This window comes from Musca domestica, unplaced genomic scaffold (genome assembly GCF_030504385.1).
Source record: "Musca domestica strain aabys unplaced genomic scaffold, Musca_domestica.polishedcontigs.V.1.1 19, whole genome shotgun sequence".
Classification (NCBI taxonomy): Eukaryota; Metazoa; Arthropoda; class Insecta; order Diptera; family Muscidae; genus Musca; species Musca domestica.
In genome coordinates this window covers 6,732,982-6,749,333 of record NW_026712245.1, presented here as the reverse complement: position 1 = coordinate 6,749,333, position 16,352 = coordinate 6,732,982, and the positions used below count along the sequence as shown (strand labels likewise).

General features: G+C 36.6%; 1 protein-coding gene across 1 annotated transcript; it reads right to left on the bottom strand.

Moving 5' to 3' along the window:
• Positions 1-110: 110 nt before the first annotated feature.
• Positions 111-14,982, bottom strand: LOC101898279 (putative inorganic phosphate cotransporter). The gene is made up of 5 exons (XM_005189226.4): positions 14,693-14,982; positions 1,970-2,211; positions 1,113-1,902; positions 767-1,053; positions 111-699 (listed from the first exon to the last, which is right to left on the bottom strand). The coding sequence occupies exons 1-5, from the start codon at positions 14,730-14,732 to the stop codon at positions 493-495; spliced, it is 1,566 nt and encodes a 521-aa protein (XP_005189283.2). The 5' UTR covers positions 14,733-14,982; the 3' UTR covers positions 111-492.
• Between the last annotated feature and the right edge of the window lie 1,370 nt (positions 14,983-16,352).

Genomic DNA, 16,352 nt, shown 5'->3' with positions numbered 1-16,352 from the left:
CTACATGCTGAAACAGGCATGGTAAGAAATACTTGTATAAAAAGTTAACATAATTTCTGAATACCCTCCCTTAAACCTAACCTAATTTATGTTCCAATAAAATAACTACATTTGTTATATATATTTTACATTTATTTATTTATATTTAAAAAGAAAAAAACTTAAAAAATAAGTACTTGTACATTTAAAATAAGACTCATTTGTTTTTTTTTTTGTGTAGTTAAGTACAAAGGCGGCAGGTTTTTCGTCTATTTTTCCGTTTCTTTGTAAAGACAGTTTTTTTTAAGATATAACTTAATATTGGAGGTAGTATCTAAAGCCTAACCTTCTTAGCTTTTACAGCAAAGTGGGATAGTATAAAATAATGAAAAAAATATATTAAAAATCTCTTTTTTACATTTAGCTGAGTCACTTAGAAGCTACAATAGATTAACATCAACATTTTCAATGCTGTTTGTTTAGAAACACAAAACAATCCGCTTATAATTCCCCTTAAGCTGTGGTACCATTTGCCGTTTTCGTTCCATTCAATGGTGTGCTCTCATCGCTAACAGCTGGCTTTTCGGGATCATTGCTCTTCACGGCAGCCTTGTTCCAGGGTTGTTCCTCGCCCGAACCAAAGATGGTGTAGACCAAAAATTCAATGGTAAACAGGGCAATGGTTACAAAGAATATGACACGCCAGGCTCCAATGTTTTGCTGAAGGGAAACACAAAAAAAAAAAAACAAATTAAAGGATGTCAATTCTAAAGGCATCTTCACTTACATTTCCCTTGGTGATATAACCCACAAACAGCGGCACAATAATACCCGGCAATGTGGCCACAGTATTTGTCAAGGCCACCAGGGTGCCTGCATAATTGGGAGCAATATCAATGTGATTGGAAAGGAAGCCGGAGAACATGCCACCCATGGCCACAATGCCCACAGTCATGACCACCACGGCGGCAGTGTGTTTGCAGCCAATATAACACAGGATCAATAGACATATGCCAGGTATGACGGTGCAGATGCTGGTGGCGGTTTTACGGGCAATGGTGGTGTTAATTTTTTCTAAAAAAATTAAAAAATATTAATTATTTTCCTAAGTTAGTTCCAGAATCCAGACTTACGTTTGGCCTTAAGACTATCCAGGGATTTGCCCAAAATCATACTGAATATCAACATGGGGAAATAGGGCAGGGCACTGGCCACAGCATTACTGGACACGTTGAAGGCCAACACTTGTTTCATGTAGAACGGGATTTCAATGAGGAACATATACCAGCCCCAGTTATTGCAGCAATGAGCCACCAAAATTGCCCAGAATGGTATCGAGGTAAACACCTTCTTCCATGGCACCGGGGGATGTTCTTCCTTGGCACCATGCTGGTCATCACTGCCCAAGGAGGAGTTAATCATTTGCCTTTCTTCCGGGCTAATAAAACGCTGCTTGTTGGGATTGTCTTGTACCAAAATAGTCCAGAGCAACATCCAAACACAACTTAGGCCACCCATGACATAAAAAACCGATTCCCAACCCAAACCAGCGGAGAGAACACCAGCCAATAATATGGAAATGGCTGTGCCAAAGGATGTACCCACATAAATGATGGTAGACATGACAGAGCGTTCATTGGGTGGAGCCCAGGCAGCAATCATACAATGCATGGCAGGGAAAGTGGCACCGCCACCAACACCCTCCAAAACACGCATAGCAATTAGGCCGGCATAGTGCAACTCCGTCAGCACAGGGGTTAGCAGGGTGCACACCACATTAATGCCCACCGAGAACAACATGACCCATTTGGCGGAGAAATTTTCAGCCACACGGGCACCGGGAATTTGGGAGACCAAATAACCCCAGAAATAACAGCTAAGCAAGGTGCCCTGCAAGGGTTCGCTCCATATGAAGGGACCATCCTAGACAAAACAACAACAACAAAATATTAGAAAAATTCCATAAAATTAAATCTTGAGATCTAATTACCGCTGCCGTTGTGGCCGTTGCATTGGCGTCAGCACCTCCTGGGGGTAAACAGATTTCCACATCACTTTCTTCTGTTAAATTGGACAAAGACTGTCCCGCTCCTCCACCATGTGAACCATGTCCAACTGCCGTGTGATTCAACATAGCCACCATGGCCACACTAAGATTCACCTTGAGACCATAAACAATGGCCATACCAATGGAACCCAATACCGCCAGAACATAACGAGCTGGCACACATTCTGCAAATAAAATAAAAAGGAATGAGGAAACAAATAAGTCATTAAAATTAAGTTGCCAATAAAGGGTTGGGTTGGGTTCGTTTGGCCCCAACCACTGCCAGTCCTTTAAATGACATTCAGGATTTCCAATTAGACATTTTTGTAAACTGAATTGAATTTTTCTTTTTTTTTGTTGTTGATAAAAGGTGTTGCTTGCTGGAAATATTTGTGGGTATTGTATTACAACCACCAAAGGTGGGGGTGTGGGGTTTTAAAAGTCTGTTTAGGTCATAAAGTTTACAATATATTTGATTGCTGGAGAATTTTACAAAAAAGGAAATAAAATTTGAGTTTTTTTTTAATTTATTGTGGAAAATTGGAATTTAAGAGACTTTTTATGTCGACCCAAATGAAATCATAATTATTTCGTGACGGGTTTTTGGACATAGAATTGAAACACAAGACTTATTGAGCTTTGTTGGGTTAAAGGGCATAATAAAATGGTGGATAATGATGTAGCTGATAAATTATCTCGAGGCGATTCCAAGTCGATTGATTTACCGATTGATGGGACTGTTAACCTCCAATAAGCTATTGTGTCAGTTGCTTCAAAAAATCTTTCATTGAAGAAGATGGTACTCGGAAACCGGATGCAAGGTATCTTTGACCATCTACTCGGTAATCTCGAAGAGAAAAATAATATACCTTATTTCACTTACTAGGTCAGATCCAAGAATCGTGGTAGGCATACTGCAGTCAGACATCTAAACTCAAGATGGGACAACAGTATTCTTGACAACATCTACCTTTCAGATGTCTCTTGTTATTTGGTAGGTGGGACATAGAAACTCTAAGGTACCTCTCAGACATAGATCCAGCATCATCCTTTACAAGTTTGCCAATGGCATTCCCTGGCTAGGCAGACCACTCTGCTATCTTTACATCTCTCTATAAATCTTTTCTTCTCCCTCTCGCTACAGTATCTCCAACAATTTTAATTTCTTCCTAAAAAAATGAACAAAATCGACCAAAGGTCTCTGAGTGAAGCAGTTGCCGAATCCCGTGTAGCTGCGCATCCTTGAACAAAAAAACCAAATGTGGGAAATTTTGTTGGAGACCCCATGACCATCGAAAAACTCCCTGTCGATTTCGACATGTCCGTCCTTCTGTTAGAATTACAATAAATTGCACACTATTAAATATAGAACGTTGAAAATTTTCACAGGCATTGATATTATTCCTAGGATGTTTGGTCTTAAAAGTAGATTAGTAGATTCAGGGTTAGCCTTTACATAGCGTACCTAATGATATTCGGTATTTCAAAGGTTTCTGCCCCAATCTGCAAACAAATCAGCTGTTATTTAATATTTTGGTAAATTGTCTCTTGCCAAAAATATTAAATTAAGGATATCATATGTTTATGATTTATGGGTTTATTTCTCTTTCGAGACGATGAGCCGCTTAACCAATAGCAAAACGCGTCGCATAGTGGTGATTGTGTGTGATAGTGTTTGTCAGGCTTTCCTTTCCACTGTTAATTTAATTTATCAATTTTGATTAAGTTATGTTATTTTCAAAGGTCGGCCTAGACGAACTTATGGTTGTTTTTGTATGTTCTTTAATTATGCTATTCCTGACTGTAGTTGAGATTGCTTTATCGTCTTGGTTATAGGTAGCTATTTTTGTAGATTTAAACATTGAATAAATCTTTATTTAAATATAACCCTAGAACTTTTCCAGACCTATTCAAATATCTCCAGTGTATAATTCACCCGGAGTAAAAAAAAAACATAAAAATATTATGGGACGAAATATGTTTGTCATATCGGACAAGATTTATTCAAGGAGAAGGTCGTGTGTGTTCCCACTGTAATATAGTTGGCAATAAACTATTTTAGTTTTTTTTTATCATTTCTAAATTAAAATATATTAATTAAAATGTATTATAGATTTGAAACAAAGAGGGCAACAGAACAAAACATATGTACATCACATGCAATATCGATACGCTACAGTTGTTTCGGCTAATATAAGCGATAATTAATTTGTTGTGTGGTCCGGCTTTCTATGTTTAGCGACTTCCGGCCGTCTATCCGTTTGTGGAAATCACTTTATCTTCCGAACGTAATGAAGTAGGTTGATAAAATATTACTCAAATGTATATTATCTCTGCAGGACTTTTGGTATTGGAAATGGGCCACGTAGGTCCACGTTTTGGTATAGCCCCCACATATTTAGGTGATTTAAGCGACATTATTTACCGGAAATGTTTCAAATTTGGTATTTGAAGTTCGTAATCGATACTACGGCCTATGACAGAAAATTGTCCGTGCAGGTCCATGCCTTCGTATAGCCCCAATATAACGGCACCTACCGATATTCGGTATTTTGATTTTTTAGAGACATGATTCACCAGAACTGTTTCAAATTTCTTATTTAAAGTTCGTAATGGATGTTACAGCCTATGACAGAAAATGGTCTGTACATACCTCATATAACGGCACCTCCCGATATTTATTGTATTTATTTATTTCAATTCATTTGTGATCAAAGCCTCCAAGGCCAATAATATGTATCAACTTGCATTAAATAATATATCCGATCCGATATTCGGTATTTTGATAATTTTAGCGACATTATTTACTGGAACTGTTTCAAATTTCTTTTTTAAAGTTCGAAATCGTAACTACAGCCTATGACAAAAAATTACTTATGCAGCACCACGTCTTTGTATAGCTTCTATATAAAGGTTCTCATTTGAGCGGTATTTTTCGGTGGATTTTCTTTTTTGAAAAATTACAAGTTTCTTCCGGCCCGGCCGAACTTAGCTGTAGAAATTTATTATCGGGTCATGTTGATGATTTTTTTAAACTAAAATTGAAGAAGAGTATTTGGGCAACGTTGGGTTTCAACAGGACGGCGCTATGAGCTACACAGCCGAAGCTACATTCGATGTTTTGCGCTTTGTTTTGGAAAATCGCATTATCAATCGTAGAGTTAATGTTGGTTGACCACCTCGCAGCTGGGATTTGACAGCGTCTAAGATAAGTGTTTCGTCAAAAAGTATCTACATCATTAACCCATTTTTATATCCTTCACCACATTGTGGTAAGGGTATTCTGTCATTGTGCATTTGTTTGTAACATGGATAAGGAAGCGACATAGATCCATAGTTACTTTTGAGGGTCTTCATAAAATCACTTTCTGAGTCGATTTTTGCATGTCAGTCCGCCCGTCTTTCCATGTATTTTTGTGAACAAAATGCAGGTCGCATTCATTGTCCGATCGAGATGAAATTTTGCACAAATTATTCGTTTTTCCCAAGGATCAACCCTATAGAAATTGGAGATAATTAGTCGAAATTTAGATATAGCTCCCATATATATCTTCAACCGATTCCGGATCAATTGTGCACCAAATGGCCAATTACAATGCAAATGACCTGAATTTTGGCACATCAGACCGAATTCGGTCTAGAAGCAAGTACATAAAATTTGGTGAAAATCGGTTCTGATATAGCATTACTAACATATATATATTTCATCCGATTTGGTCTTTAAGTCCCTCACATTCGTAGTATTCGACAACAATGATATTTGGTACCAGATATCAGATGCAGCCAAGAAATACCTCTGCTAAATTTTATCAAGATCGGTTGGGATATATCTTTAACAGATTTCGAGTTCACAAAACCAAATGGCCAATATCACTCCAAAACAACTGAATTTTAGCACATCCGACCGAATTCAGTCTAGAAGCAGGTACATCAAATTTGGTGAAAATTGGTTCTGATATGGCTATAACTTCCATATATATGTTTTATCCGATTAAGTGTTTAAGTCTCTCACATTCGTACTATGGATTCGACAACAATCATATTTGGTACCAGATATTTTATAGAGCTCTGAAATACATTTGCCAAATTTTATCGATATCGGCTAATATTTGGATATAGCTCCCATATATATTCTTAATCCAATTTCAGGTTTATTGTGCAATTAATGGCTAATACCAGCCCGAATGGAGTGAATTTCGGAACATTTATAAGAAGACAAATATGACCTTTAATTTCAATTACAATTTTAAAAAATGGATCCCGTGGTTTTCTCCTTCATCTAAGCTGCAAATATCCATAAATATCTCCAATTCAAACATCTATTCTCAAATTGCAAGGGTTGGCCGAAACAATCGAGAAAACATTTTTCAAAAATTCATTGCTGGCAATTTTCCAAAAAATATGAATTAAAACAAAAAAATGAGTGGAAAATTTTTTTGTTCCAAAAATTTATTAGCACGTGCTTGGCTGAGTTCTTTTATATTGGCTATTGGAGATCACGTTATGACGGCATGAACATTGGCATTTTATAGCCATTAATATGTTTTTTTTATCTCCAGGTATAAAATATCAAATCGAATGGGATTTGTCCATAATAAGGTCGGAGATTCGATTATAGCCACATTATATTAGTGGAATAGTAGGGCATAATGAAAAGATGTTTTGGGCTAGCCTAAGGAAGATAGACGAATTCAGAATATAGATTTTAGTAGTATCAGAAGAAATCGTGTTACCCTTGGGTTCTATACGAAGACGTGGTCAATTTTTGTCATAGGCCATTACAATATTCAAATAGGAAATTTCGGTGATATGTAGCCAAAAATCGTCAAAATACCGAATTTAGGGAGGTTCCGTTATACAGGGGCTATACGAAGAAGTGGACATGCACAGACAATTTTCTGTCTTAGGTTGTAGTACCCGTTATGAACTTCAAATACCAAATCTGAAACAATTCCGGTGATAATGTCGCCTACAATCGTCAAAATACCGAATATAGGGAGGTACCGTTATACAGGGGCTATACGAAGACATGGTCCCGCATAGGCAATTTTCTGTCACAGTCTGTTGTACCCGTTACGAACTTCAATTCAGGTGAATAATGTAGCTAAAATTATCAAAATACCGAATATCGGGAGATACCTTGCTATGCGAAAACGTGGACATTCACAGACAATTTTCCGTCTTAGGCTGTAGTACCCGTTATGAACTTCAAATAACAATTTTGAAACAATTCCGGTGAGTATTGTCGGTAAAATCATCAAAATACTGAACATAGGGTGGTGCCGTTATACAGGGTCTATATGAAGACCTGGACCTGTATGAACAAATTTCTGTCCCAGGTTGTAGTACCAATTCTCAACTTCAAATACTAAATTTGAAAGAATTCCGGTGAACAATGTCATCAAAATACCGAATATAAGGAGGTACCGATATAGGGGGATATACAGAGACCTGGACCTGCATAGACAATTTTCCGTCATAAATTGTAGTACCCATTAGCAAATATGAAATTTGAAACAATTCCAGTGAATAATTTCAAAATTCCGAGTATAGGGGAGGTGCAGTTATATGGGGGCTATACTTAAACGTGGACTTATGAAGCCCATTTTCAATATCAAAAGTCCTGCAGACCAAACACACATTTGAGTAAAATTTTATCAACGTGCTTCAATTCGTTCCGAGGCTAGAGTGATTTACACAGACGGGTAGACGGATAGATGCCATAACATCCGTTGGTCGCTCTACGCTCCTATTAAACGACCGTGGCATCAGAATAAATTCAGAATATTATCGCGAAAATATTCTTGAGGGTGTATTAAAGCCTTGAACACGCAAACATTTTGGCCGTAGACCTTGAACATTCCAACAGGACTCAGCGCCATCGCACTCAGCACGCGCTACCCAAGAATGGTTACAAAATGAGGTTCTTCGCCTTATTTCCAAAATCTCTGGATACAAATTCGTTGGACTATTGTGCCTGGAGTATTTTGAAATAAAAGGTTGGCACTAAAAAATACCAAAGTGTCGATCACCTCAAGCAAGCGGTTCGCCGAGAGTGGGCAGAGCAATATTCTGGCAGCGTGTGACGGTTTCATTGGCGGTTTGAACTTCATAATTCGTGCCAAAGGTGACAAATTCGAACAAATCTATTCTAAATTTATTCTAAAATTTGTTGCTACTTCCGACATTTTTCCTATCCTTCAATAACATTAAAAAAAAGTAATAATTATGGAATTTGACTTCGTTACATTTTTTATCTCACCCTGTATATAGCTTGTGGGGTCTAAAATGTATGTTTCGAAGTGTTACAAACGGAATGACAAACTTAATATACCCGGCATACTATGTATGGCGGAGGGTATAATAAAAGTATATGTTCCACAAAATATATTGGCCATACCAAAACTATGGTGGAAAAAAAATTTGACCTTTGCATTTTTGACCGTAAAAATGATGTTAAATAACGGCCCACGCGCCGAATGCAATCACCACATTTCCATTATCTTGGTTTATATATCGGACGATACTTGTGATTTTGAAATCACGACATGATCAACCGAACAATAACATCAACAACAACCATTTAACAAATATTTATCATATTTGTTTTTGGGTAGTTTAATAACATTATTGTTAAGGGTCGCCCCCATTCAGGCAACCAACAAAACCATTAATCCCATCGGTAGTTGATATGAACAAAATCACACACACACACTCCCACTGATAAGAATTCCAGGCAGGCATCACTGCCTTACGTAGTGAGAACTGCATGGTCTCGAACAAATGGCCAATAACGATTCGCGTGGCCAATCGGTCTTGTCCAAAAATAGCCAGACTGGGTTATTTAACCTAGAAACACAATTGGACAATTTTTGTCCAACCAGACAGTAATTCATCACCGCACCAATGTGTGATGTGTGGTGTTATGGGGTGTTAGGTCTTAAATAATTTGGTCGTAGTTCCGTAATTTTGTTAATAAGTCATTATGGAAATAGGTGAAAATTTTGAATTAAAAATAAAACAATTTGAGCTTCAAACGAAATTTAACGAATTGTAAATGACATTCTCCAATTGCAATTGGAATGTTACGAACTATAAATAAAATTTGAAACTATTTTCCATTGTTAAATGTTACGAATTACATCTGGAAAAAGTGTAGTTAGCAGACGAAACAACTAAAGCATAGGAAGAGGTTCCACAAGAAAAACAATCATCAGTGGCTCAACGCAGAGGAGATTCATCCCTCCTCCGCTGTCTCACCTTCCCCTCTACCTTTTGAGCCATGATATAATTTCAATCGTACACACACAAATGATTCTCAATATTTAGCGCATAATTTTCAAGATTTGTGGTAGGGCTATTTTATTTGTAAGAGACGTCTGAAATACTTTTATAAAAAATGGCTCATATTGGTAATTTTTTTTTTCATAACCTGTAACCTCAACGAAAATATTATTAATATTTTTCCATTATTCAATAAAAATTTTTACATAAACATTTTTTATGACAAATGGTTTTGTGGTCAACTTTACAATTTATTTTGGTTCAGATGGAAATTCTGCCAAAGATCGAATCAAAAAAAAAAAAAAAAATCAATGTCTCAATTAACCACAAATTGTAGTGGTTTACTGTTCGACTTATGACCACGACTTTGCGAGGCCCTACCGTGGGTGGTATTCAAAATGCATTGAAGCTTGCCTACAGAATCTAGCTTGCCCGACTTAGCATCTATGTATGCAGCATTTTTATACCCTCCACCTTGTCATTCCGTTTTTAACACCTCTAAATATTCGTCATAGACCCCATAAAGTATATATGTTCATGATCAGCATAAAATTCTAAGTCGATATAACGTCTGTCTGTTGAAATTTCCATACAGCCCACATTATTTGACGTAGAGCTTTTAAATTTTGGCGCAGTAGTTTGCATTGTGTCTAGGATGGTTGGTATTGAAAATGAAATACATCGGTCGACGTTTTAGGATAGCCCCCACATAATGGTAGCTCCCGATATTCGGTATTTCGATGATTTATGCCACATTTTTTAACGGATTTGCCCTGAAATTGGTATTTGTAGTTCATAATTGGTTCTAACTCGTGTGGCAGAACATTGTGTGTATAGGTCCACGTTTTGGTTCGATATTCGGTATTTTGATGATTTTTTCCCCATTTTCCACGGGTTTGACTAAAAAATGGTATTTGTAGTTAGGTTCCAGCTTCGGTGACAGAATATCATTTATATAGGCCCACGTTTTCGTATAGACCCCATATAAGGGTACTTCTCGATATTTGGTATTTTGACGGTTCTACCCACATTTTTCCACGGGTTTGTCTAAAAAACTGATATTTGTAGTTTGTAAGCCACACTTTGTAATAGATTTGTGTGAAATTTGGTATTTATACTTCATAATGGGTTCTACAACCGCAGCCAAAACGTTGTCCATATTGGTCAACGGTTCTATACAACCGTTCGGTATTTGATATATAGACCGATATTCGGTAATTTGATAATCCTACTGAAGTTTGTAGTTTAAAGTGCAATACTTTTGAATCCAGATTCTTTTGTATAAAAATATTTTCTTCACATAATTGTGAAGGGTATTAAAAATTCGGACCGGCCGAACTCAATTTTTTTTTACTTCTTCTATAATAAAATAAAACAATAATTTTTACACCCTCAGCCATATGGCTAGCGAGGGTATATATCATTTGATACGACCAAAATGTGCCTCATCGAAATAACGGTTTTAGACCCTAGGTCTCTTTTGCCCAAAATCCGTTTCAGGACATTTGAAGTCGATATAGCGATGTCCGTCCGTCTGTCTGTCTGGCTGGTGTGCACGATAACTCTCGAAGGGAGTATCCGATTTGGTCCAAACTTGGTACTATTACGATATATTATTATATTACGATATATTATTATCAAATTATCGAGTTCGGAGATGGGCAATATTGGTCCACTCTTTCTGGTACCTCTCCCACAAAAGGTCGACATTTTCAAAAATATTTTCTGCACCGAAAGAGAAACGATAATCCGATTTCGCTCCAACTTTGCAAATCCCAATATTTGCAACAGTGCTAAGTTATGTGCGAAAATGGAAAATATCGCTACACTCCATATAGAGATGTCCGTCCGTTCGTTTGTCTGCCTGGTGCGCACGATAACTCTCGAAGGGAGTATTCGATTTGGTCCAAACTTGGTACATCATAATATTATTATAAAAACTTAGATCGAGTTTGGAGATGGGCAATATCGGTTCACTCCTTCTGGTACCACCCCCACAAAAGGTCGAAATTTTCAAAAAATATATTTCCTGCACAGAGAGAGAAACGATTTCGTTCCAACTTTGCAAATCCCAATATTTGCATCAGTTCTAGGTCAGGTGCGAAAATGGACAATATCGATCCACTCCATCAAGTACCTCCCTCACAAAGGGTCAATATTTTGAATAATTATAACTCTTGTAAAATGTGATGTAAGAGTTCGATTGTCTTTAAATTACACACATCACAATATTTTCATTAAACTAAGGTCTGGTGGGAAGATGGAATATATCGGTCCACTCCTTCTGGTACCTCCCCCACAAAGAGTCAACATTTTGAATAACCATGAAGCTCATAAAACGCGAAATTAACATCCGATTACATTCAGACTTGGTACATCCTAATATTTTCATCAACACAAAATCTGTTATAAAGATGGAAGAGATCGGACCATTTCTTCTGGTACCTCCCTTTCAAAGATCACAGTTTTGAATAACAAAAACGATCATAAAATCCTAAATAAGCATCCGGTTCTATTTAAATTGCACACATGACAATATTTTTATTAACCCAAGGTCTGGTGTGGAGATTGAATAGATCGGTCCACTACTTCTTGTACCTTCCCCACGAAGGATCACAATTTTGAGTACCCATGAAGCTCCTAAAACGCGAAATTAACATCCGATTCCATTCAGACTTGGCGAATCTCAGTATTTTTATCAACACAAGATCTGCTATAAAGTTGGTACAGATTAAGCCCTTTCTTCTTGTACCTCTCCCACATAGGGTCCAAGATTTTTTGAAAAACAAACCGCTCAAAGAAAACGATATAAACATCCAACTCTCTTCAAATTTCACACATCCAAATATTTTTATACCCTCCACCATACTATGGAGGGTATATTAACTTTGTCATTCCGTTTGTAACTCCTCGAAATACTCATATCAGACCCAACAAAGTATATATATTCTTGATCAGCTTAAAATTCTAAGTCGATTTAGCGATGTCCGTCTGTCTGTCTGTTATAATCACGCTATCTTTCGAATGAATTGAGATAGATGGCTAAAATTTTGCACACATGTTTATTTTTCCAGTAGGCAGGTTAAGTTCGAAAATGGGCCATGTAGGTCCACGTTTTCATATAGCCCCCATATAACGGTACCTCCCTATATTCGGTATTTTGATGATTTTAGCGACATTATTCACGGGAATTATTTCAAATTTGGTATTTGAAGTTCAAAATGGATACTACACCCTAAGACGGAAAATTGTCTGTGCAGGTCCACGTCTTCGTATAGCCCCCATAAAACGGTACCTCCCTATATTCGGTATTTTGATGATTTTAGCGACATTATTCACGGGAAATGTTTCAAATTTGGTATTAGAAGTTCAAAATGGATACTACACCCTAAGAAAGAAAATTGTCTGTGCAGGTCCACGTCTTCATATAGCCCCCATATAACAGTACCTCCCGATATTCGGTATTTTGATGATTTTAGCGACATTATTCACCGGAATTGTTTCAAAATTGGTATTTGAAGTTCGTTATGGGAACTACAGTCTGTGACAGAAAATTGTCTGTGCGGATCCAGGACTTCGTATAGGCCTCATATATCAGTACCTCCCTATATTCGGTATTTTGACGATTTTAGGTACAATACCCACCGAAATTGTTTGAGATGTGGTATTTGGAGTTCGTAATGGATGCTACAGCCTGTGACAGAAAATTATCTATGCTGGTCCAGGTCTTCGCACAGCTCCAATTTAACGGCACCACCTTATATACGATATTTTGATGATTTTAGCTACATTATTCACACATTATTCGTTTATTTCAAGTTTCGAATTTGAATATGGTAATGGCTTATGACAAACAATGCCTATGTATGTCCACGTCGTAAAGACCCCAATATAACGGCTATATTCGGTATTTTTTAAATTTTAACAGAATTTTTTAAGGATTTAATTTTTTAAAAATATCCAAATACGTTGCAAATGGTGGAGGGTATTAAAAGTTCGGCCCGGCCGAACTTACTGCTTTTTAACTTGTTACTAATGCAAGATCTGCTGTGAAGATGATAGATATCTGCCAACACTTTCTGGTACCTTGATTTATCGAAATTTATGATTTCGCATAAAATTGGATATAAATGTTCGATTTCCTTCAAATTTTGCGCATACCAGTATTTTTATCTGTTAGAAGAAGTATAAAAATGGAATCCTATAACTTTTAACCTTACGCATATTTCCACATTTTCAAAAAAAATTAGATATCTTATATAAAGTATAGGAAGTAGTCGATATAGTAGTTCTAATATTAATATCAGTCTTAGGTCAGATACGAATTGGTCAATATTGTCCAACTGCTTCGGAACATCCCCCATAAAGGGTCAACAGTTTGAATAATCATAACTCAAGGCTGGGGGTATACATCTGTCATCAAAACCGACTGATACTATTTTACTTTTTCCTTTTTTTTCCAAATATTTCCATTTTCATCAAAAATCATGCGTGTTAAAACAGTTTATGAATTCAATGAAAAATTCAAATATTTTTCCTATATTCACTTAAGCAAATTAATTATCTTCTCCACTGTTAACAAAAATGAAACGCATATGGAAACAAACAAATAAATAAACAAATATTCCAATCCAACCATTATTTGGGCCATATGCATTCAGATACTGCAGTCGCATTCATGCATTTCAATTAGCCATACGATGATACGTCGTCATTCTGCTGGTATTCATATCCATACCCAATCGACTGGACATCTTTAAACAATTTTAAAAACCAAAAAAACATAGCACATGACATGATAACATTAACAAATCACCGAAAAAAAAACACATTTCAATATGATTGACAGTTAATAACAAGAGATCTGCTGCTGCAATCCTGTGCGGTGACATCCAAATGACCTTTACCATAAAAGGAATCAAACCAAACACACACACACCTACACTACATATAACTCTATTATCATAAAGAAAAGCATACGCCTTGCTGGTGTCCTGAAAGTCCTACAGGACGTCAATACGAAGTGTTGGTGGGTGGGTGGGTGTGTGTGTGTGTCCGGTAGCGTGGGGTGTTATGGATTGTGCGTGTACACGTTTACAGATTTTTCCTTTCGCTTTCCTTAATGTCTTAATGACCTTTAAGTATTTGGAAAAGGTCGCACGTGGATTATTTGTCATTTGCTATTTATTTATGCGGTTACAACACCAAGCCAATGATGAAATTCCAATATGATTTCATGCAATACTTATTTAAGGAATGTTACCAAAAATAAATTTTCCTTTTTCAAGCATTTCTTTAATACATTTCTCACAACCGTTACTATTTTCATTGTCTTCCTTATATGGGAATTGGTTTCCAGTTCAATTCTTCTATGTAACTTACTTCCCAAAATACTTCCTCTTGCAGGCACTTCCTCCACCATGTTTGTTTGTTTTTATTGTTATTATTTCCACTCAACAATATTCCACTATTCAAATGTAAATTTTCTTTATTTTATTATTTCTATATTTTCTTCGATGGAATCTTTTTTTTTTGCTCACAAAAAACACATAAAATTCTTTGACGTTATTTGGATTTAAATTTATTCAAAATTTCGAAATTTCTTTGCCGCTTTTTCGTTGTCGATGGACAACTGCCAGCAACGCTTTACTAACAACTGCTACAGATTGTTGGATAACTTGGCGCTTTTAGTTGTTTACAATTACCAAACGAATACATGCACACACACGAATGCCTCGCATTCTGTTCTCTTGACACATACACACTCCTTCTCTTTCTCACACTTTCTCTCTTTATTTTGATTAACATTTGTAGGGCAACATAAACATGCCTGGAAAGCGCTTCACAAAGCCTTTTAGGTTTTAATTTAACGGCTTTGACTCAGTTATTTTGGTAAACAGAAGAAGTGCGTGAGAGAGCGAGAATGGTGTGGAAAAAAGTGCGTGAGTTTACCTAACCTCTGGAACTTTTTAATTTCTCTGTTGTTTATGTTTTTTGTGGCATTGATGGGTCCCTTTCTCCTCTTAATGTTGTGGATTCCGATCAAAATAGTCAAGTAAATGTGTTTGTGAGGTGCAGTGACGTCAAATCAAATGAATTGGTGATTTGGGGGAAAAGAAGCGTATCGTACACGTGCTACGTGCCATCACTCAACTCTGAAGAAACCGGCACAGTGTAATGAAATGGGTTCATATCGGAGACTAAATCATTAAAAAGTGAGATTTACTTTGAGGTTAATTTCAGTAGCAAAATGTTAATTGGGAAAGTTTTTTGGAAAAAAAATCGGAGAGAACATTAAGTTAAATATAAAAAAATATTTTCCGAAAATTTCCGAATTTCGAAAAAAATGACATATATCGGAAAAATCTTCCGAAAATATTAGCATAAAGTGAGTAATGCCGTTATATGGGACATACCAAAACGGGTGCCTATATAGACAACTTTAGATTACAACGATTGTTATCTATTGCGGATCTTAAATGCCAAATTTGAAAAAAATTGTGGGTAAATGTGACTAGGATTATCAAAATACCGAATATCGGGAGGTGACGTTATATGGCGGCCAAAACGTGAACCGATATAGCTCATTTTCAATACCAACCATCCTAGGCACAATTCAAATCGTTCTGCCAAATTTTGAAGCTTAGCACGTCGAATAATGAGGGCAGTATCGTGATTTCAACAGACAAGTAGACAGACGGACATCGTTAAGTCGGCTTAGATTTTATTCTGATCATGAATATACAGGGTGAGATAAAAAACTGCAATAAAGTCAAACGCCATAATTTTTACATTTTTTGAATGAAAGCAAAAAATGTAGGAAAAAGCTGCAGCAGTTTAGATTTGTTCGAATTGGTCACCTTTGTCACGAATTATGGCCTTAAAACGGCCAATGAACCACTTTGGCTCATTTCTGGCGAAGCTCTTGCTTAAGGTGATTGACACTTTGGTATTTTTTAGTGCCAACCTTGCTTTCCAAAATACTCTAGACACAGTGGTTCAACAGATTAGGATCAAGAGATTTTGGTGGCCATTGTGCGCT

Coding starts and splice junctions, on each gene's coding strand:
- LOC101898279 (XM_005189226.4), bottom strand. CDS start 14,732: ATGGTGGAGGAAGTGCCTGCAAGAGGAAGTATTTTGGGAA. Junction 2,212..14,692: donor AAGAGGAAGTATTTTGGGAA/GTAAGTTACATA, acceptor TTTTATTTGCAG/AATGTGTGCCAGCTCGTTAT. Junction 1,903..1,969: donor CAACGGCCACAACGGCAGCG/GTAATTAGATCT, acceptor TGTTTTGTCTAG/GATGGTCCCTTCATATGGAG.